General features: G+C 38.0%; 2 protein-coding genes across 2 annotated transcripts in view; both read left to right on the forward strand.

Annotated features, from left to right (window-relative positions):
• MEPE (matrix extracellular phosphoglycoprotein) overlaps window positions 1-22,579 on the forward strand; it is a 101,783-nt gene that overhangs the window by 64,662 nt on the left and 14,542 nt on the right. Inside the window, exon 2 of the mRNA XM_028491586.2 lies at window positions 6,930-6,992. The gene's annotated coding sequence lies outside the window, so the exon portion shown is untranslated. The remainder of the gene's footprint in view (window positions 1-6,929; window positions 6,993-22,579) is intronic.
• Window positions 581-12,957, forward strand: IBSP (integrin binding sialoprotein). The gene is made up of 7 exons (XM_007122756.2): window positions 581-610; window positions 2,992-3,052; window positions 3,143-3,193; window positions 3,289-3,366; window positions 6,930-6,992; window positions 11,632-11,805; window positions 12,368-12,957. Exons 2-7 carry the CDS (start codon window positions 2,999-3,001, stop codon window positions 12,899-12,901), a joined length of 954 nt encoding a protein of 317 aa, XP_007122818.2. The 5' UTR covers window positions 581-610; window positions 2,992-2,998; the 3' UTR covers window positions 12,902-12,957.

The raw sequence follows: 22,579 nt of genomic DNA on the forward strand, positions 1-22,579 counted from the left end.
TTACACATTTTGACATTTAATTATACCAATTTTAATTTATGAGTCTCTGAAGCATATTTCAGGAAAAAAAATAAAATAATTGATATTAAAGTATTAATTGTTTATCAGGTCCTTTCCTTTATTATTTAGTATCTTTTTTTTACTAACTTAATAATGTAGGATTGTATCTGATTACAGTAAGTTTTCCTTCCTTTTAACATAATGAAAATTTGTATAATTATGAAATTTTTAAATGGTTAAATCTTTTGCTATTTATTTTCATTCAACTCCAGTATATTATTATATATATTCAGAACTCAAACTATTCATCTTCATCTAAACCTTCAATTAAATTCCACAATGCAAACCTCCTGGCACTAGAACCACAGTTCATGTTTATTCAGCTGAGCTTGTGTCTTGAAAAAGTGTGCAAGTTCGGGGGTTTTCTGGTGAAAATCCACATTCTGACATCACCTTGACCATGACAGTGATTGGCTGTGGGAAGGCAAAGAAGAGTTTATAGCCTGCAAGAGCAAGTGAATGAGTGAGTGAGAAAGCAGAGGAAGTACTCAATCTGTGTCACTCACTCCTGGGAGCCTGCCTTCTCACTCCAGGACTGCAAAAGGGTAGGGTTTAACATGACGACTTGATTATCTTAAAATCAAACACGCCACATTTCACATCTCCAGGCTTGGTTTTGAGCTTTTTATTTAAATATAGATATTAACACATTGTATAGAATTGCTATGTAATTTAACACTTGTTTATCATTAAACTAGTACCTCATGTTTTAGATTCTTTCCAAAAGGCTGAGTTTATTAACCTAAGCATGTAAATAAGTTCTTATTATTATGTACATAGACTGAAAATTATGCTTCCTACTTTCTACCTCTGTACCTCACAGATAACTGTTTGTTTACTCATTCTGATGCATTCACGATAATCTGACTGAAATACTATTTTGCATTTACAAATCTGCCTCAATGTATGTTGATTTCTCCATCAATTATGCTTAACCTGTACTTCAATTATAAACAGTATTTTTCAGTATGTTATATATTTGGTTTCAAGGTGTTAGTATCTTATAGCTCTAAAAGCAGAATGGAAAAATGCATAGTACTAGGGAAGTAAGAGATGTTGTTAGTTTATACTCTTCCCAATAAAAACTTGCAATTAGATTCTCAAACCAATCCTTTAAAATTTTTTTAATTGTTGTCTGGGTTAGTAGTGGGCACTATAGAGGTCTTTGCTTTTGATGAAACACAAAGTAAATAAAATGAGATTTATGTAGGCAGCCAATTGCTACCTACATGGATCACTTGGTTCTTTTTATATTATTCCTGTTGTGTTTTCATCTAGTTGTTTTTATGGTTTGTAATGAGAAAATTTTATACTCTGAACTCTTTCTATGGTTCTACATATTTTAGTTTTTAGCTCTTTAAGATATTGTAATGACTCCAACTCTTTTCATAAAGCTGCAGAGCAATAATCTTCCTGTTTGTTGATGGGCTCCATCATGGGTGGCCAAGGTCAAAGTATTGTTCAGAGCACCTCAGTAGCAATGAGAGCTTCTTAAACAGATGGGTCTCCTTTAGGGGAAACCTCTTTATCCCCGCGTGGCCATCAAGAACTTTTGCTAAAGTAGGACAGGATGGTGAGCAAGTTTGCAGGCATCAAAATCAAAGACCCACTCTGCCACAAAGAGAGGTGACAGAGGACCCCAGACAGCTTCTCCAGGACTTTAGCCTTACTCTGTGTAATGTTTATTTTAGCATCAGATACTCTGTAAGGATGCAATAAATCGTGGCTAATGACGATAAAATGCAGAATCTACCTTCAGAGTACAGTATATGACATGCGTTTCATACATTTTAAATATTACTTTTCCCAGTGTGTTTATGGGGAAATTCCCATTACCATTACATATTGCTTCTAAAAGGTTGCCAAAACTGTCGCTCTGGAGGAGAAAGCACTCTCAGTTAAATGTGTTTGTCAGTGCAAGTGCTGGGTGTTAGTGGCTTTCAGCTAAGTTTGTTCAACTTCTATTAAAATAGGATTTTATCAAGTAGAATAAACTTAAGATACTGTTTCACAATCGCTTTCCTTTTACCTGTGAGGAATCTATGTGGAACTGAGATCTTGGCCTGGCTGCAAACCCCAGGACTGTTCACAATGTATTCCTCCTATTCTGAGAGTTGCATCTTCAATTCTTCCATAAAATTGATGTCTCCATCACGACTATCACCTGACCTTGGAGAGCCCTACATCCATTCCATGACAACCTCCCACATCAGGGATGGAAAGCTTCAATGGAGCTGGAGAACAATGTAACTTGAGGAAATGGCCCCCTGATATCCCACGAGGAACTCTGATAACTCTTCTCATAGAATCATCCTTAAACATGGATGTTGGGTGCTACATGTCATGAGAATAATATTTCACGTCATGGATCTTTTCACACACATAAAAAATATCAAGTATTCTAAGATATCCATGGGAAAATGCCTCCTAGTCTTCATGTTACAAGCAAACTTTTACTTCAAAAGCTACAGAGAAGCTGGAAACAGCCTGTAGGATAATTGGCGTAAAAGCAACCATCTGAATGTATTCAGTTTTTGCGTAGTTTTTAATTATAAACAAAACAAACAGGTCACCTAACGGCACTAGCTAATGCTCCTATGTCAAGGGCATCAGGAGGCTTCCACGCCCCAACATGAAGTACACTGAGCATGCAAGCCCGTGGCAGTGATGAAACGGTCTTCCACGGACAAATCAGAGCAGACAGGTTAAAACCAAATATGGAACTCATGATTACTGAAATAGATGGATAAAGTCAGTCTTCTACCACTTAAACAGAAGGAACAATTTTAGAACAAAGGCAGATATTTGGTCCGACTTAGTCAAAACTCTAATTGGACAAAAATGAAAACAATTAAATACATCGCCTAGTATGAGCAAAAAAGGGTACATTCTTAGTTTTACTCATTAACTTTAACACTTCATTAATTCCAGAAGCAAAATGAAGACGGCTTTTATTTTGCTCAGCATTTTGGGAATGGCCTGTGCTCTCTCAGTAAGTTCTTTATTAAAAACCTATAGTTATTTCCATTTTTGTCTTTTTACATTGAAAGAATATGTAATAATTAGATGCTCTTTTAAACAGATGAAAAATTTGCATCGAAGAGCCAAATTAGAGGATTCTGAAGAAAATGGGGTAATTCACCTTAGCATACTTCCTTGGCTTGACTACACTTCCTCTAGATTTATTGCACATGAAACATGAATGTATCATTTATTGTGTTCATGCAGGTCTTTAAGTACAGGCCCCGATATTATCTTTACAAGCATGCCTACTTTTATCCTCCTCTAAAACGATTTCCGGTTCAGGTAAGTGTAAAAATTAATTTTCCTTCTCATCCATTACAACTGAAAGGGAATCAAATTTAACTGTAAAATACCTAAAGTCAACTCTCCCTGAAATTCAGCCACAAAGACCACTTACTACAAACAGTTTGTTTTTAATATAATAAAATACAATTTATTCCTAAGGTTTTCTTGTAAAGCAGAGCCACACACATAGAGAGTAAACTCATTTGGGCCCAGTCTAGAATGACCTAATGAACGCACACACTGCAGAACATTGAGTTCAGGTGTTTTGTCTAATTCACTGACAAAAGTGGACAATTTTATCAGTTGTTGACATTTAAGTCAGTGATAAGGCCACTAATTGCCATATTATACAGTCATATAGCTGTCTTATATCCAATAATTTAAACTCTTTTAATTTAGGGGAAAAATTTGACTTCATAAACAACAAAGAGCATTAAAAAAATTCCTGATAATCACTGGTTTGCTGAAGCGTTTCTTAACCTTTGACCTGTGTAGTTCACTAGAACAATACATCATATTGGAGCATAACTCTAATGGAAAGTGTAGCTCAAGAATGCAGAGGAAAGAGAGAAATGCATGAAGCAAACTAAAAAGCTTGTGAGAAAAACAAAACATCCTTAAAATTTGTAAACAAACAAACAAAAAATAACTAAACACTAAAAATAAGAATTTCTGTTTTTACTGAGTTACCTGTGTAGAGGGTTCTGAAAACTAGAGGGTGTGGTGCTGATTTTAAATAGACAACAAACCAGAATTGTGCTATTTTTATTACTATACAGTCTGGGCTCAGGGCACCAATTATGCACCATCTAACCCCGGTCTCCTGAGACACTAAAAGCAGTAAGGACTCTGAAAACGATGCCTTAGCAGAGTGGCTTGGCATAGTATCCTGGCATATGTTGGACTAACCCACTTCCAACTCATACAATGGTAGGAAATGATCATCTTAAAGTATTTCTAGCACCATAATAATTATGGGGAATGTGTATGGCCACAGAAATATGAGCACAAATGATACAAGAGTTGTGGGTTTTCAGAATTGCCTTCCATTCTTTGGTTTGCCCATAAATAAACATTGCTCATTTGAAACTCTGTTGTCTTTCTTAAACTAAATGGAAATGATAATACATTTATGTTTCGGACTACCTCTTCAACTTTTCTAAAATATCATATACTTGGAGGTATTCCCACCTAAAAATTTTTATAGATATCTATGTGTGGCCCAATTCAAATGTCTGTAGTGAAAAGCTATTAGGAGAGGTAATATTTTTCCTCACCGATAGACCCAAAGTTCACAGATTTTTAAGCAGATCTTTAATATGCAAAATTTCTACAGATTATATGCAGATAGATTTATCTCAACCAATGTAGAATTTGTAAATAAGACAGTTGTTTCAAAATATAATCCAATAAAATATATCTCCTGATCCAAGAGTCTGATCTAGTATTGAGGATCTATCATCCCGCTTTACAAAGTTTGATTTCCAAGATTTTTCTCCTTACATGTCTACTTATATGTCTCCATAGCTCCTTATTATTTATTTCCTTAAGTCTGTTAAGTATTTAGTGCCCAGATTATCACCCCCAAATGCATGAAGCTGCGCTGGCTTTGAAGTTCATGTTTTATTCAAACTGATCTGTGTTTATATATAAAATCTTTTCTAAAATACCAACTTGCATGAAATAGCTTATGTTGATCGCAAGGCTGTCAGTCTATTGTAGCTTATCTGCTTGGGTACAGAAATGTAACTATAAATAAGCTTAACACCCTAAGCATTTTTAGCTGAGGAAATTGTTTTTTTATGATTAAAATGATACTTGGTTAGTGTGTGAACTCTTAGACAGCAGGGACTTTATCTTAAATTTCTTTTATCAGACTCATCTCAGTTATCACAGTACTTGACATGGGGAACTGCCCATATTTGCAACTTCCTCTCTTGCTACGACCTACATTCTCAGTACAATGCCTGGAATATATATTTTGGAACTGAATAAATGCAGTAGGGATAGAAGTTGGAAGGAGTATATGAAAGACTTCCAGAAGAATCAATAGGACTTATTGACAAGTTGGCAATAAGGCATAAATGAAAGAAAGGAAAATAAGAAATGCTAAGTCTTCAAGGCATTTCATGCAGTTTTAAAACTGTCCTCACTGCAGATACTAATTGAAGCGTGAAATGGTTGGAGTAAGATGAAAGCTAGAGGTAAGGAAAGCTTGTAAAATGACTAAAACATTCCCATTGAGACAAAATATGCTGCACAAATATGCTATCCTCTATATATAATTTAACTAACAAATAGAAATAGTTCCAATATAATCTAATGCTTTATTCACCTCTGGACTAGGGAAGGCACAGCTATTAAGGTCATGGCAGTGGAAGAGCAGGTCTAATTATTCTCTTTTCCACCCAAGATTATTTTTGGCTCAAGGAGACACCTTGGGTGGATGGCTTGGCCGTCTGAAGAATGAGCCCAACAGGGAGAGGCCTGAGCAGGGCTGGGACATGGATATTCCCTCATGTTGATCTCTAACCCTAAGGTTCTTCTGCAGCTATGTTTTCCAAGACCGACAGTACTTAACTGAGTCACCAGAATCAAAGATAAATTTGCAGAGCAGAAAATGACAGAATCTTAAGTTAGGTATCTACTTGTATGCTTAGTGTCATTAAGGAGTGGTTGCAGAAGAAAGAAGGAAAGTTCAATTTGGATTAACATTGGGAGAAAGAGGAAAAATCTCCTCCACTGTCTTAAAGGCTCAGATAACAGATGTTTAGATATACCTTTCCTTTTAAAAAGTAGCAAAGCTCATTAACTTATAATTTTATTTTTATATGCAGACTCCTTGGTTTAATTTATTCTCATTCAATATTGAGCTTTTTAGAGGAATGGTACTCATAAATTTCCTAAATGAGTAAATGAATTTTTCTCTTATATAACTTTACACACACACACACACACACACACACACACACACACACACACACTTCATTTTAGGCATTAGCTTTAATTAGATTAAAAGGTACTAAAAATTATATGCAAATTTAATTTCAAGTCAAATTCTAAGTTAAATTCACCAAGAGAGCTCATTATTTATGAAAATCATCCAGTAACAACATATTTTGTAATAACCCTAGTTATCATTTCATTCATATTTTGTAAAGAAAATAAAACAATGAGATCGATGTTTTAGCTCAAGACTTGCCTGAACTGGTTGGAGAATTCACAACCATGTGGGCTTCAGATTCCTTCTCTGTAAAATAAAAAAACTGGACCAGATAATTCTCATTCTCTCAGAGCTAAGCCAATCTGCCATTCATTGCTCTCATTTTTACAAACAAAATATTTCAACACACTGTCAATGCTTTCGAGGTTAAAAATGGAGTATTGCAATGCATATCTTGATCACTGTAAAATGACCCTTTCTCTCTAACTTTGTTTTGCATATGTCTAATCTACTCATATCTTTCTCACAGTAGCATGAGAACTGTTCTAAGTAAATAATTATGTATGTACAAATAAATTCATATGTCTATGAATTCATGTATACATTTTTTTTTTAGAGCAGTAGTGACTTGTCTGAAGAAAATGGAAATGGTGATAGCTCAGAAGAGGAGGAAGAAGAGGTAAGGAATTTCTGCAGGTTTTTTCATAGCAAACCAGGCAGCCCAAAAACCAAATAGAAAACTAGTCTCCTGTAGTCTACACTCAGCAAATAGACATTGCCAGATTACCAACTGCCCACAGCCTTCTATTTTGGACAAGGAGAATATTATTTAAATTAGGATTAAATAAAATGACCTGCTTAAAACACTATTAACAGTTAGGGGATAAAGATACCTGTAAGTTGTATATGAATACAAAAGGTATCTCCATTTTAAGTGGAAGAAATGTAAATTCTGAGAGAAGGAAAGAAAGTATTATTTACATTTAGGTGGATAGAGCATGATGGTAAAAGACAAATATACAATAATCCTAAACTTAGTGCAATACTTGTTTTAATGATTAAACTTTAAAAATTCAGTTTAATCAGTGGGTAGTATAAGAAAGCTAATCTTATATCCTCTACAGTGTTATTGTGATTCACCTGCCTTTCTTGACTCACAAAGTAGGGCTGTTCTCTCTGATTGGAATTTTATATGTCTTTTTGCCTATTAATAAAATTCATGTTTTTATAGAAATGCAAATGCTCAAGATGTATAAATACCTTCCTATATACTACTACAAATTAGTGTAGTGCATGGCTAAAATTCATCTATATAACTTGGAAATTGTGCTAACATGTTTATAACTGACATTCTTGCCCATAGAAACATACTAATTAGGTACATTTTCCTGTGTAGTCAATTATAGCTACCCACTGGTTTGGGAACCTTCTAAATTCAGGTATTCTTAGATGCTATTTATGAAGGGACAATGACAGTCCAAAATGGATCAAAATGGATAAACGTCTGCTCTCTTGAAAACAAAATGGTGTGGGAACTTTAAAAGTGACGCATAATTAGTCTGATTTTTTTTTTAACCATAAAAGTAACTTTTTTAGTACCACAATTTATCCTAATAGCTTTTAAAGGGGTACCTTACAAGAATGTCAAGCCAGTACCAGGAAAAATGCCACCTACTAAATCCCAGAAAATTTTGCCTGGAGTTCCACATAGTAATCTTACACAAGAACTGAGCTAGGGTAATCCATTTAACTACAGCTGCTTGCTGTAGAGAGACTGTAAAATTGCCTTACCAGCTAGATTTCCCGGTTAGACCGCATATCTTTTGACAATGGTTCTTCATTTGTTGCGATGGTGGTTGGGGCGGAGAAACATTAAGGTTCCTTTAGAACTCTGATGAAATCTCACGTACTCGATATTTTACCAACAATCTCTGAACATTTCTGGTCCTCCCAGAACTGATCTGCAAACTCCCCATGACCCAGGAGACTAGAGACCATAGGTAACAATCCTTGCTTTGAGGATGAACAGTGCTGTACCCTCTTTTGCATCTCTTCACACTGCCCAGCCCAGTTTCTTATACGTATATAGTGCCCAGTCAATATTTGGTGGTTTGGTTTTGAAACTTCAGAGGAATAAATGCTCCAAAGACCATTCATTCAAAGTGATAGTGGAAAACTGGATGAATACACCTGGGAGTCTTCCATCCTGAAGAGAGTTTAGAACCTCTTTTTTCCCCATCTCTTCCCTAAAATTTCACTGGCAATTCAGATTAAATACAGAGTCTCCAGGAATTGTATTCCCATGAGAAGGTGCTTAGGTATATTTTCTATTTGGTGATCATACATTTTTTCCCCCTCTCCTAAATTATTCAGTTTCACATTTATAAAACTTTTATTGAAATATAATGTACATAACACAATTATCATAAGTTTATAGATGACTGAAATTTCAGAAATTGAACACTTAAGGGTAACCAGCACCCACAGAAAAAAGCAGCACATGATGTTTTGTGCTCCATTCCATGCGTTAACCAACAACCACCAAGGGCAACTGCTATGTTGACTCCTAACAGATTGTTTTTGGCTCTTTTTGTGTTCCATACACATATATATATATATATATATATATATATATATATACACACACACACACATACATACATATATAGAATCATGCAGCATATACTCTTTTGCATGTGACCTCTTCCACTCTCAGCTTCAGAAATTGGTTCATATGTTTCTATAGTTGAAAATCGTTCATTCTCATTGTCAGTATTTCATTATGTGAATGTACCACAATGTGTTATCCTTCTGTTGATGGGCAGTTGGGGAGTTTTCAGGTTTGGGCTCTGACAAAAGAGTGCTGCTGTGAACATTCTAGCACTCCTCCTGGTGAACATATGCATTCATTTCTGGAGGCCACTTTACCTAGACATGAAATATCTAGGTTGAAAGGTCTGTATATGTTCTTCCTGAGGAGATGCCACCAACAGCTTACCAAAGACGACGTACTAATGTAAACTCACACTATCCATATATGAGCATTCCAGTAGCTTTACATTCTCACCAACACGTGTTTCTTTCAGTCATTTTAGCTATTCTGGTGGGTTAATAATACTTTTAAGCACAAATGATTGCTAATTTTTCTATTTAAGAGGATATTTGAGGTCTCATACCCATAAAAAGACTGACCTACTTTCCTTTTTAACATATTGTAGCAGAACAACCTTAAATAAATTATTAGGAAAAGAAAGGGTGTTGTTAGCAGAAAATGGAGAATCCTACGAGTTGGGAGTTTGGGTCTGTATTCATGACCCTGATGCTAATGAACTGCCATGTCTTTGACCTCATGTGAGTCATCTATCCCACTGGACCTCAGGTTCTTCACCTGTGAAACAATGGTGCAGGACCCAAACTGTATCTTCTCCTACTCTAAGGATCTTTCCTCCTTCTTCCCTGAAAGATTTAAGCTGTTGGACTAAAGCATATAACATGAAAAAATAAATAGTATGGTGTTAGTGTGATATTTGACACAGTTAGCTTGGAGACTGTTTTGGGGTGGACTCTAGTAGTTCCAAGAGTTCATTAAAACAGTGGAATTGGGGGCTTCCCTGGTGGCGCAGTGGTTGGGAGTCCGCCTGCCGATGCAGGGGACACGGGTTCGTGCTCCGGTCCAGGAAGATCCCGCATGCCGCGGAGCGGCTGGGCCCGTGAGCCATGGCCGCTGAGCCTGAGCGTCCGGAGCCTGTGCTCCTCAACGGGAGAGGCCGCAGCGGTGAGAGGCCCGCGTACCGCAAAAAAAAAAAAAAAAAAAAAAAAAGAAAACAGTGGAATTTACAAATCTGATGAAACAAACATCATTTGTTTTAGTAATAAGGCAGGCTAAATCTGGCTTTTGTTTGTTTGTTTTGAAGTCTTAAAATATAGGATGCCTAGTTAAAGTTATCCTAACATCACAATCTCTTTAAAAACACATTGACGGGCTTCCCTGGTGGCGCAGTGGTTGAGAGTCCGCCTGCCGATGCAGGGGACACGGGTTCGTGCCCCGGTCCGGGAAGATCCCACATGCTGTGGAGCAGCTGGGCCCGTGAGCCATGGCCGCTGAGCCTGCGCGTCTGGAGCCTGTGCTCCGCAACGGGAGAGGCCACAACAGTGAGAGGCCCGTGTACCGCAAAAAAAAAAATACACATTGAAATAAATTCAGTTTTCCAGTACTCATTTAAAGTAAATAAATTCTGTGTATGAATTCCTGACTTTCAATATTAGCTATGAATTACTTTGAGAGATTAACTCAATCAACAAACAATTGCCTAACAACATGGAGTAAAGGCAAAATAGTAAAATGTTAAAGATGATAATAACATTCATTGAGGAGGAGTAATTTTTAAAAAACGTCTTCCTGCAATAACATAATATATCGCTAAGGATTTCGTGGAGTGTTTGATTTCTTCTTTGCACAGAAAGATTGTGTGTCAAATGCCTGACATCTTTTGAATACTGCACACAGCTCAAAACTGGCTTATATATTGGCAGATGGATTTTGAATTTAATATGTCTCTTTTTCTTTAAATACTCCTGAAAGTAAATGAAATACATGCACTTCTTTTTGATAGTAAATACGACATGCAATCAACTTGTTTGAAGAGAGGGGCTTCTATAAAAAATTCTTTTCTGAAAAAATATCCTAGGTATAATGTGGACAATTCACATAAATCCTCCTTGTCATCAGAAACGTCATGGTGCACAGAAAGGGCCCAGGTTTTTGTTTTTTTTTTTTAATTAGAGAGATACAGTTTCATCACTTACTATGAGACTTTAGACAAGTTATTTAACTTTTCTGAGCTCACTTTCCTTTTCTAAAGGGTGTGAGTTACAACCCTACGTTAAAAGACTGCTCTAAGGAATTAAAAAATAGGTATAAAGTTCTCAGCTTATTTGTCAGCAAATACAATAATTAATGAACTATCATGTTGTAGTAGCTATTAACAAGACTTCAAGAGCCTAAGCCATGTATTGTATGATACCATATAGTCAGATATGCTGAAATTATTACACAAATATTTTTGAATTGATTAAATGGAATACATAAATATCTAAAACACACTATAGTGAGGTAAATAGTATGAGAAAACTTTGAACTGAGTTCTGAGAAGTGAGAAGTGCAAATGGCATAAGAGGAAGCAGAATTGTCAACACTGGGTGACAAGCTGGCTGAGGGATACGGAGGAGGTTTTTTCCAATAAGGGTTCATGACTTCAACAAATCTTGAGTTATCTTCTAGCTTAAACAAATTTTCTTGCTCTGGACACTTACTCCAGGAGACTTCAAATGAAGAACAAAACAATGAAGAGAATGAAGATTCTGATGGAAATGAAGACGAAGAGTCGGAGGCTGAGAACACCACCCTTTCCATTACCACACTTGGTTATGGAGAGGAGACCACACCTGGAACAGGGAATATAGGTCTAGCTGCCATCCAGCTTCCCACGAAGGTAACAATTCCTCCAAGATGTTCAATCTGCTTTCATTGCTTTACTGAAGTCTGAGGTTATCCTGACACTCTACACACAGTATTTTATATTATCTTCATTAACTCAATGAAAAAGTAAGAGCAGGTCCAATGTCCCTGTTTACAAATAAGGAAAGGTTTTTCCCATGGAAGTTCTCTTCCCATGTTCTTATACTGCCTTTCAATATAATCACAGAAGACTAAGGACAAGCATCTTAGCAATGGATAAAAGGTCCTGAGAGATGCCATAGCATTTCTGGGAAGAGGATTCCAAGACAGAGAAAGTGAGTAGCAAAGCCATAGAAAGCATCTCCCACAGAGACTTATTTATCAGGTACCTTTTTCTCCCTCAAAACCCAATGACAAAGGTACTAATTCTGAATTTTTAAAAACCCACCAATTCTTTTGTAACTTAAATTGACTTCAATTAAGAATTACATGTAGAACAAGGCTGTCAGTACAGCCTCTATGTTGGATGAAACAATGGCCTTAAGTTTTATGTTTTTCACACCTAAATTTGGATTCCTTCAAACTTTTCCTTATAGGCTGGGGATATAGGAAAGAAGGCTACAAAAGAGGAGGAAAGTGATGAAGAAGAAGAGGAAGAAAATGAAAATGAAGCAGAAATGGATGATAATGAGCAAGGCATAAATGGCACTAGCACCAACAGCACAGAGATAGACATTGGCCATGGCAGCAGTGGTGGGGACAATGGAGAGGAGGAAGGCGAAGAAGGTGTCACTGAAGCCAATGCAGAAGGAACCACAGTGGCTGGAGGGCAGGACAATGGTGGCTCTAAGGCAGCGGCCTCTCCGAATGGTGGATATGAACCTACAACTCCACCCCAGGAGATCTACGGGACTACCCCGCCACCATTGGGGGAAACTACCACCCCTGGATATGAGGGGGAGTATGAACAAACAGGCACCAGTGAGTACGACAATGGATATGAAATCTACGAAAATGAAAATGGAGAACCTCGTGGGGACAATTACCGAGCCTATGAGGATGAGTACAGCTACTATAAAGGGCGGAGCTACGACGGCTATGACGGTCAAGATTACTACTACCACCAGTGAAGGCCCAGACTGGGATAAATGCATCCGTTCCGGCACTTTGTGTGGTTACCGTTTTCAAAGTTCAACTCAGGAAGGTGCAATATAACAAATGTGCATATTATAATGTGGAATGGTGCTGCCGTTCCAAAGTGGTTAACCAATGCATGAGATCGTGTGTGACTGAATATTTTGAGGTTGTAGTTCTATAAATAGTGTTTTTAACGCGTTTGCGCTAACTGCTAAAACATGCCCTTTGTTCGAGAGGTGCTTCTTAGAAGAGATTCACTGACATTAGTAACACTGTATACAATAAATGTGTAGTTCTCTAATAGCACTACCTATCCATCACTGTATATTAGTTTTAATTATCATCCTCATGTATTTTTATGTGACCTGTATGTATATTCTATCTATGGGTTTTATCACAAATAAAAATGCAATCCTTCAAATGTGTTATAATTAAGAAGAAAAATGAGAGATTCAGAATGAAAAAAATGTGAGACCAGTGGGATGACGATTCAACTAAAGTATGAAAGCTTATTTCCTCTATGGTTTAAAACGCAGAAGGACGATAGACATTTTTTCATGGATAAATCAACATAACTAAGATTTTGACATGCTTGTGGGCAGGCTCAGCCATATATATCAGGGAAATAAACAGCTTTTACTAGAGCTGCCAGATTTGACAAATAAAAATGTAGGATGCCTGGTTAAATTTGAATTTCAGATAAACAATGAGTAACTTTTTAGTATAAGTATGCTCTATGCAATATTTGGCATTTGTGAAATATTTGGGACATATTTATACTAAATAAATGATTCATCATCTGAAATTCAAGTTTCATTGACTGTCCTGTGTTACATCTGGCAACCCTACTCCTATTGACTTGGTTCGAGGTGGCACGGCGGTGGGATGGGGTAGAAAACTCTTACACATACGCACAAACATGAACCCATCATCTCCTAACTATTTTGAAAGATGCCAGGCCTTCAGAAAAGTTGGAAGACTAGCACATGAGCACCTAAATTCACCAACGGTTAACATTTTGCCATATTTATCTCTTTCTGTTTCTGTGTGCCTCTCTTCATATATATACACTTCTTTGCCAAACCATTAAAGAGTGATTGCAGACATCACGGCATCACAATGTTCACCCCTAAATACTTGAGCATTTAGTATTAGAACAAGGAATTCTCCAACATGGCTGCCATACTATTCTTATTCTCGTTCTCAAGAAATTCAACCTAGATATGATAATGTTTTCTAATACACAGTCCATATTCAAATTCCCCCAATTATTCAAATAATGTAATTTATTGCTAACTCATTTAATCCTCACAAAACTCTGTCAGGTAGGTTTTATTGTTATGGCCCATGTTATCGACAAAGGGTCTGAGGCACAAAGAGGTTGAGCAGCTTTGCACCAGGTCACAACGTCAAAGCAGCAGCCTAGCTTTAGGATCTGTTCTCTTGACCATTAGCATATATTCATTAGGAATGCTATATTCATTCGTGTATATTCATCAGGAATGGATGTTGAGCCATGAGTGGGCAGGAAATCTCTAATGATAAGGTATTGCTGAAAAAATGAGACGTCCTCTATCACAATTTTCTTAGAACCAACTATGATTTTTTATGACTTGAACCCTAAAGAATATTTTCAAAGCAAGGATCCTCTGATATTTTTCAGGTATTTTGGTATACCTTTCTATATAGGTAGATTGGTATTGTGCAAAATGCATGAGCCCTGGAGTGAGGTGGGCTTGAATGATGGTGTTATCGGGAGTAAATGAATTTCCTTCCCTCGTCTTTGTTCCCTCACCTCCTACATGTGGAGTATACTCAGTGGGTTGCTGTTTAGAGTCCGACCCATTACGAGCTACTCAGATCATCACCTCTCTCCTCTCCAGTCGCTTCCTTTCTCCATCTTAACACTTAGGTGTATCTGATTGTAATAGAACTACCTGGTCATAAAAATTGTCTTTTGTGAACTCATAGATCATTTGTTTCTTGTCCTAATGCCTCTTTGTAAGCAAAAGCTTTTGATGAGATGGAAGCCTTGGGAACAGTGTGATAAACACTATTTATTCGGCAATATAGGTAATCTTTACTCTTTATTTGTGACATTGTCACAAACTATCACAATATATCATAGAATCATCAAACCTTAGATTTGGCCAGCCCCAGGGCACTTTGCTAAGACTCGGGTTGGACTGCAGTCAGCTCTTGCCCACATGGTCTATATGGAGACCGTGCAAGACTGTCAAGAGAGCTGCCCCCCCCAGGTGCCTCTTCCAGATACCAAGGTTTGGGAGCCTTATGAGTGTCCTAGACCATTTAAAGAACATTGACCACATGGAGAGTTCAGATGGGTTTAGCATGAGAGAGGGCTACTTATGTGAGATGATTCATGCTGACATGTAGGCCCTCACCAGGCAATGGGATGCTGATTGGCCTCCCAGCTCAGGCCACACCCCAGGGGTGGATGGTCTTTGGGTATTAGTGTGGCCACAGGGTGGCTGCTTCTGAGAGATGACTCTGCCCCTCTCCCTGTGGTCCCCCTAGGTCCTATCCCCTCACTTCAAGTCCCTCTTACTTCCTCCAACATGATGCCTCAATCAATATCCTCCCCAGCTAGCAACCAGGGTGAGCCATGTTTAATCCGCAGGGAGCACTGAGTATCCCCCTTCCCCTTTTCAATTTATTATTGTTACATAAATTCTATACCCTGCCTCTTTCATGGCTGACCCTGTTGATTTCCTATCACCCTTTCCTCTCTTAACAGGATTTTCATCTTGCAAAACTAAAGCTTCGGTTTTCAAAATAATTGCTTCTGCTGAGAGTTTCAAGAGCCTATTCAGAACTGAAAACCAAAACATTGACTTTCTTTCCATTTGGATTCCTCTTATTAAAAAAAATCCCAATCCGGGACTTCCCTGGTGGTCCAGTGGTTAAGACTCCATGCTCCCAATGCAGGGAACCCTGGTTCAATCCCTGGACAGGGAACTAGATCCCGCATGCCACAACCAAGGGCCTACATGCCGTAACTAAAAGATCCCACACGCTGCAATGAAGACCCCACGTGCTGCAGCTAAGACCCAGCACAGCCAAAAAAAAAACAATCCCAATCCATCTCTAGGCAAAGTGAATCCCTCTGAGTGACAGAGAGAAAAAGCAATGAAAGTGTGAGAAAAGCAGAAAAATATAAATACATTCTTTTGAAAAGGATAGTCTAATGTCGAGATATATGAGTCTTACTTTAAAAAAAGAATCAATTTTAATTAAAAGGAAATCATGAAGCAATCACTTGGACCTTTTGTTTATCCAAGTGCAAATACTTGTAAATATTTTCTGCCCTCAGTGGGTTAGATACTCATTAACTTGGTTTGTTGTTCTAAGAATAAAAGTTCCATGGAAGTTGTATTCTGTTCTTTATCAGGAGGCTTTCCCCCCTGTATTTCATAACTCCCAGGGTCCAAGAAGATAAGACCTCCATCAGTGTGTACAGAATTTTGTCTTATCACTTTTTAAAGCACAAATTCAACTTTCACTATTTTAGTCATGGGTCAGAAACTTTCTCTGTAAAGGACCAGATAAGTAAATATTTTTGGCTTTGCAGGCCATATGATTTCTGTCACAACTCCTCAAATCTGTCATTGTAGCAAAAGCCACCATAGACAAAATGTAAACAAATGGGCATGGCTGTGGTCCGATAAAACTTTATTTGCTGAAACAGCTGCTGAGCCAGATTTGGCCTACAGGCCATAGTTTGCCGATTTCCATTTCAGACGACTATGAAGTCATAACCATAGAGAACTGATTAATTTAAAATTTTAGCTGTTGTTAATCACTTAGGGTATAAACAAACTATCAGTGAACTCATTAAAAATGCAGTAAATTTTGTCATATTTGATACAGCAATCTGTGAGTTATCTCCTTTCTGCAGCTGCTTAATAAAATGCTTCTGGGCTTCCCTGGTGGTGCAGTGGTTGAGAGTCCGCCTGCCGATGCAGGGGACGCGGGTTCGTGCCCAGGTCCGGGAGGATCCCACGTGTCGCGGAGCGGCTGTGCCCGTGAGCCACGGCCGCTGAGCCTGCGCGTCCGGAGCCTGTGCTCCGCAACGGGAGGGGCCACAACAGTGAGAGGTCCGTGTACCGCAAAAAAATAAAAATAAAAAAAAATGCTTCTGACACTTCCTGGACCTGAACACATCAAGAATGTTATTTATCTCTAATAAATAATATTTGAAGATCATATTTTCATTATCCTAATTATCTTTTGAAATTTTGTGACAGAGATTGTCAGGTATGTCTAACCCCTTAGCCAGCTGAGGGAAAGTTTGATTTTGCTTCTAGCGAGCGGCTGGGCCCGTGAGCCACGGCCGCTGAGCCTGCGCGTCCGGAGCCTGTGCTCCACAACGGGAGGGGCCACAACAGTGAGAGGTCCGTGTACGTCCGTGTACCGCAAAAAAAAAAAAATAAAAAAAAATGCTTCTGACACTTCCTGGACCTGAACACATCAAGAATGTTGTTTATCTCTAATAAATAATATTTGAAGATCATATTTTCATTATCCTAATTATCTTTTGAAATTTTGTGACAGAGATTGTCAGGTATGTCTAACCCCTTAGCCAGCTGAGGGAAAGTTTGATTTTGCTTCTAGCTATAGGATAGTGATGGGGAATCCACAGCACAACAGAAACCATTACTTACGCTGTGTAGAATGAGTTATCATCAAATCCAGTACTGCTATGGTGAATTCTATGTGTCAACTTAACTGGGCCAAGGGGTGCCCAAATTAAACATTTTTATTTCTGGGTGTGCCTGTGAGCGTTCTTCTGGATAAGATTAGCATTTGAATAGGTGGACTCAGTAGATTTTCCTCCCGAATCCGGGTGGCCATCGCCCAATCAACTGAGGGCCTGAAAAGAACAAAAAGGCAGCTTCCTGCTTGGCTGCTTAAACTGGGACATCTGCCTTCTGCCTTGGACTGGGAAGGACACCAGCTGCTCATCTGGCCCTCAGGCCTTGCGATTCAGATTGGATTTACACCAGTGGCTTTCCTGGGTCTCCAGCTTTCAGATGGTGTATCATGGGACCTCTCGGCTTCTCTAATCATGTGAGCCCATTCCTCATAATAAATCTCTTCCTATATGTATAACCTATGGGTTCTGTCTCTCTGGAGAGAAACAGACTAATGTAAGTACACCAAACATTTTGAGAGTAATTTTCAGTGAATTCTCAATACCTGCACTGCTATCGGGACTGACTCAGGCACACCGTATTCTGCAAAGACAGCTTCGACACTATCTCCCCTTCCACAGGTCTTCGGCAATGTGACGCTGCCACTTCTCCCCAAGGTGCGGAACATGTACCTACTCCTTTGAATCTGACTGCTTTGACCAATGTCATGACGATGACTCTAACAGTTCCAGGCTTAGCTTACTTCTGCTTTCTGCTCTTGAGACCCTAGAGGGTCTCAGGAGTGGGGAAGCCTCCTGAGAAAGAACAGAATGTAATTGGCATGGGAACCTCTACTATTAGACCAACAAATCCAGTTAATGAGCTTTTAACCCACTGAGCATTTTAAGTCCTGAGCTACCACATAAGAAGTCCAGTTGGTTCTGCTGGAGAGAGAGGTCACATGAAGAAGCACCAAAGCACCGTCTTGGATGTGCAGCCCAATCAAGTCTTCAAGAAGTCCTGCATCCACCCCATCTGAGTGTCCCACATGAGAGATCTGAGGACGGCACAGCTGAGCCAAGTCACCCCACAGACACTTGAGAGAAAATAGTCAATGGGTGTTTTAAACCACTAAGTTTAGAGATAGTTTGTTATATGGCAATAGATAACTAAAACAAGGACAGACAAGCATAGAAAAAATTCTGAGAATTTGTGAGAATTAAGACAGTCATGAGAGAAGAGCTAAAATAAAATGATAACACAATACATATAAACACAAAGTTTAAAAACTGAGAAGAAATTAGGTAAGAAAATAGTATGTGTCCAATACAATGAATAACTAGCTGGTATATGTCATCATGTTCTGTCTCTTAAGAGGATACTTGGTCCTGCAAAACAAAATGGCAAGAACTATTTGGGAATGAGAGATACTTCTCTCCTGAGGTCACACAACGAAGCTTTACAGCTACTTCCAGCAATGTCACCATGTCCTGAAGTGAAAAGCCTGGTATCATTATAATTACATTTTAACTACACCCTCTGAATTACACTTTAAGGTGTAGTAAGACATCTTTCTAATATAAAAATAAAAGCAAATTATATTGACATGTCTTCCCTTTGCCAGTAATAGCTGAATGGGTAAACAAATAGCCTAGAGAAATGAACACAGCTAGCTTCATGCTACTCCGTGACCCTTTGTGGTTCCGTATCTGGCTGAAATTTTTATGTACTTCTGTTGAAATTCCCAAACACTAAGAGAAAAAAATAATAAAAACTAAAAAAAAAAAACCCATAATTTGGAGGTAGATGAGAAAGTTGCTTGTAAGTGGCGTTTTAAAAAGTGACCTTTTTAAAACTCAGGATGAATATTGATCCTCATGAATGAACATATTTAAAACAGAAATATTTTCTTCTGCTAAAAACAGGGCAAGTCCCAGCACACCCATTTCCTACTCTCTTCTGGAGATGAATGGGGAATAAACGCTTCGATGAAATGCCTAAAGCCTTGACAAATCTTTAAGGGTCCATATGGTGAAGAGGAGATGCTCGACAAGGGCCCTTCTTTTCCATTCACAACACTGTGGAGATCCCCCCACTGATTCAGAAGGGAAAACTCAGTATTTGTTGCATATATAAATTAGAAAATAGAGCATTATTTCAGTTAGTCAGAACCTATGGAAATATGCATAGTATATATTTATCTCTAACTGCCTATGATGATACAGAGAAATGTGTCACCTAATAATGTTAAGAATAAGTTGGGACCAAGATCCCAGAAAATAAAAAGAGTTCTTACTATCCTAAGTTTTTAAAAATGTATATCAAAACAATTGGACCAGGCTTCCCTGGTGGCGCAGTGGTTGGGAGTCCGCCTGCCAGTGCAGGGGACAGGGGTTCGAGCCCTGGTCTGGGAGGATCCCACATGCCGCGGAGCAGCTGGGCCGGTGAGCCACAATTACTGAGCCTGCGCGTCTGGAGCCTGTGCTCCGCAACAAGAGAGGCCGCGACAGTGAGAGGCCCGCGCACCGCGATGAAGAGTGGCCCCCGCTCGCCACAACTAGAGAAAGCCCTCGCGCAGAAACGAAGACCCAACACAGCCAAAAATAAATAAACAGATAAAATTTTAAAAACAATTGGACCTAGAGCACAAGTATAGAGAAGATGGATGGGAGGTTCCAGAAATAGATGGAAAAACAAAACAAAACAAAAACACAAAGCCTTACTCCTGGATGAGGGTCCAGTAGCTGGAACAGATAGTGTAGGTTCCTAGTTAGCTCATATTTTATATGATTGTTCTCAATAAAGTGAAGGGTAAGAAATGAAAAAGCCAGCCCAAGATGAAACAAGTTTCATGGACTATTTTCATCTGAAAATCTCTTTGAGGAGCAAATCCCTGTGTCAGCCTAGCCCAGGAGAGTCAGGCTAGGCGCATCATTGGTAGAGATGTCTGTTCTTGAACCATGAACTGAGAACCAGAAGAAAGTTCGTGTCCATTTCCTGTTCTTCTCTAGTCCTTCTTAATTTTGTTTTATTTTGTTGTCTTTTCCAAATAAATAGAAACAGTGTGAGGCTAGATTACCTTCTTTACAGAACCCTGGTCTTTACCTTTGATTCCTAAGAAATCTTATGGCAAAACTGTTTATTACACAAAAACATTTAGGAAACTTATGTTGAGTTTTTGAAGTTCAAGCTCAACCCAGGGGGCAAGTTTTAAGAGGGTAGAAGTAACACCTCTACTTCACAGAACTTTAGCAAATGATTATTCTCTGGTTTTCTCCCCATGGTTTCTTCTCGGCAAACTTTTACACAGAAAGTTTGATAGGCTCAATTTTTTTTTTCTTTTTTTCTCTTCTTGCTTTAGTCAATTGTAGGTTCTAAATTTAACGCTCAAGTTGCATTTTTATTTTTTGAGCTTTGAATTCACTTTAGCTTTGGAAGTATATATATATTTAGCTACTGCCAGTTTACTCCGTGGTAGGACTGGTAGCTAAGTCAACTTTTCTCTTAACATTCTATGAATCTTCTCTTACAGAACACAGATTCCTCTAGATAGAATTAAACACTTTCCCATCACTTAAATAAAGGGGAAATCTCTTACTAAATTTCTTTGGAAAGAAGGAAAGACAAAGAAAAAGCACATTTGAGAAATAATCTGAAACTATAATATTAATGAAAAAAACCCTAACATTTTCTAAAGCTGCACCATGTATGAGGCACATACCAGGGCTTACTTCTACCTGATCATTCAAAAGTATAAAGTTACTTATAAACTATGAAGTTATGGAAGAGTGTAAAACCTTAAAACGCTGTGGATTTTCTAAGTGTTACAGAAATCTGTGAATAATTCATTGCTTTAAGAGAATATTAAAGTGAGGATTTTTGTGGTATTCACATCTGTCTACTGTTTATATAGCTGTATGTTTCTGTTCAGTCTTACAGTTGACTGAATACTGCTGCTTGTCCATTCCTTTCCTTTACTGCCATTTTCTTGTTAGCCTTTTTCTATGTCTTCCAAGTCCTTTACATTTTGCTGAAATTCTGGTCATTAATATTTGTGATGTCTAGAGAAATAGCCCACCGTTTGCTCTTAAACTTCAATTCTATTATTTCTTTCACCATTTCATTGATTTTTTTCCCCTTCATCAATTGAGTCGTAAAAGAAGACATGGTTGGAAGATGAAGAGAGGACAGAAAAGAGATACAGAAGGATGCCATCTGAATGCCAGATTATTATATAATGATGGGAAGAATGGGTGAGATGGGTAGCTATCATGTATTTATCATTTAGTTTAGACTTAGGAACATTTCTTGATTTAATGTTTATGCAGACTTTAAGAGACAGTATAGTGCAGTGGTTTTCAAACCTCATTTTGGAGCCTGATTGCCTAATTATAAATTCTGGCTTTTTATATTTGCTGGATATATGACCTTAAGCAAGTCACTTAACTGCTTTATGTCTTATCACTAAAATCAGGGTGATAATAACAGCTACAATATAGAGTTTTTATAAATATTAAATGAGTTAATATACCACACTTAGAGTAATACTTGGATCATAGTAATCATTCAATGAAAGTTCAGCTTATTATTATGCTCCCCATTCTCATGTGGAGAAATTGAGGCTCACAGAAGTTCAATTTAGTTGCTTAAGCAATTGACCACAGCAAACAAGAGGTAGAGTCAGTATTTGAACTCAGGTCTGTTTGACTCCAAAGCTACCAGTTAAACGTCTGCACTGTCAATGACAATGTCAAATACTCTAAACCCCATGGTTGAATGACGGTGAGTCAGCAGTATCCCCAACCTAACAGCTAAAATTCTAATCCTGGCAAGAGTTTTAAGAACCAGCTACGTACACTCAGAAGAGGATCAAAAATAGGGATTCAGCCTGAACTAGAAAAGAAACCATTCTCTCAGCTAAAGCTGCCTAAGGGCTGCTTTCTTTGTTTTATTTTGTTTTTTGTCTGTTTTGGAAGTTAGGAGAAATTGGGAGTTTACATTTAAATCTCATTAAAT

Source organism: Physeter macrocephalus, chromosome 7, assembly GCF_002837175.3.
Source record: "Physeter macrocephalus isolate SW-GA chromosome 7, ASM283717v5, whole genome shotgun sequence".
NCBI classification, from domain to species: domain Eukaryota; kingdom Metazoa; phylum Chordata; class Mammalia; order Artiodactyla; family Physeteridae; genus Physeter; species Physeter macrocephalus.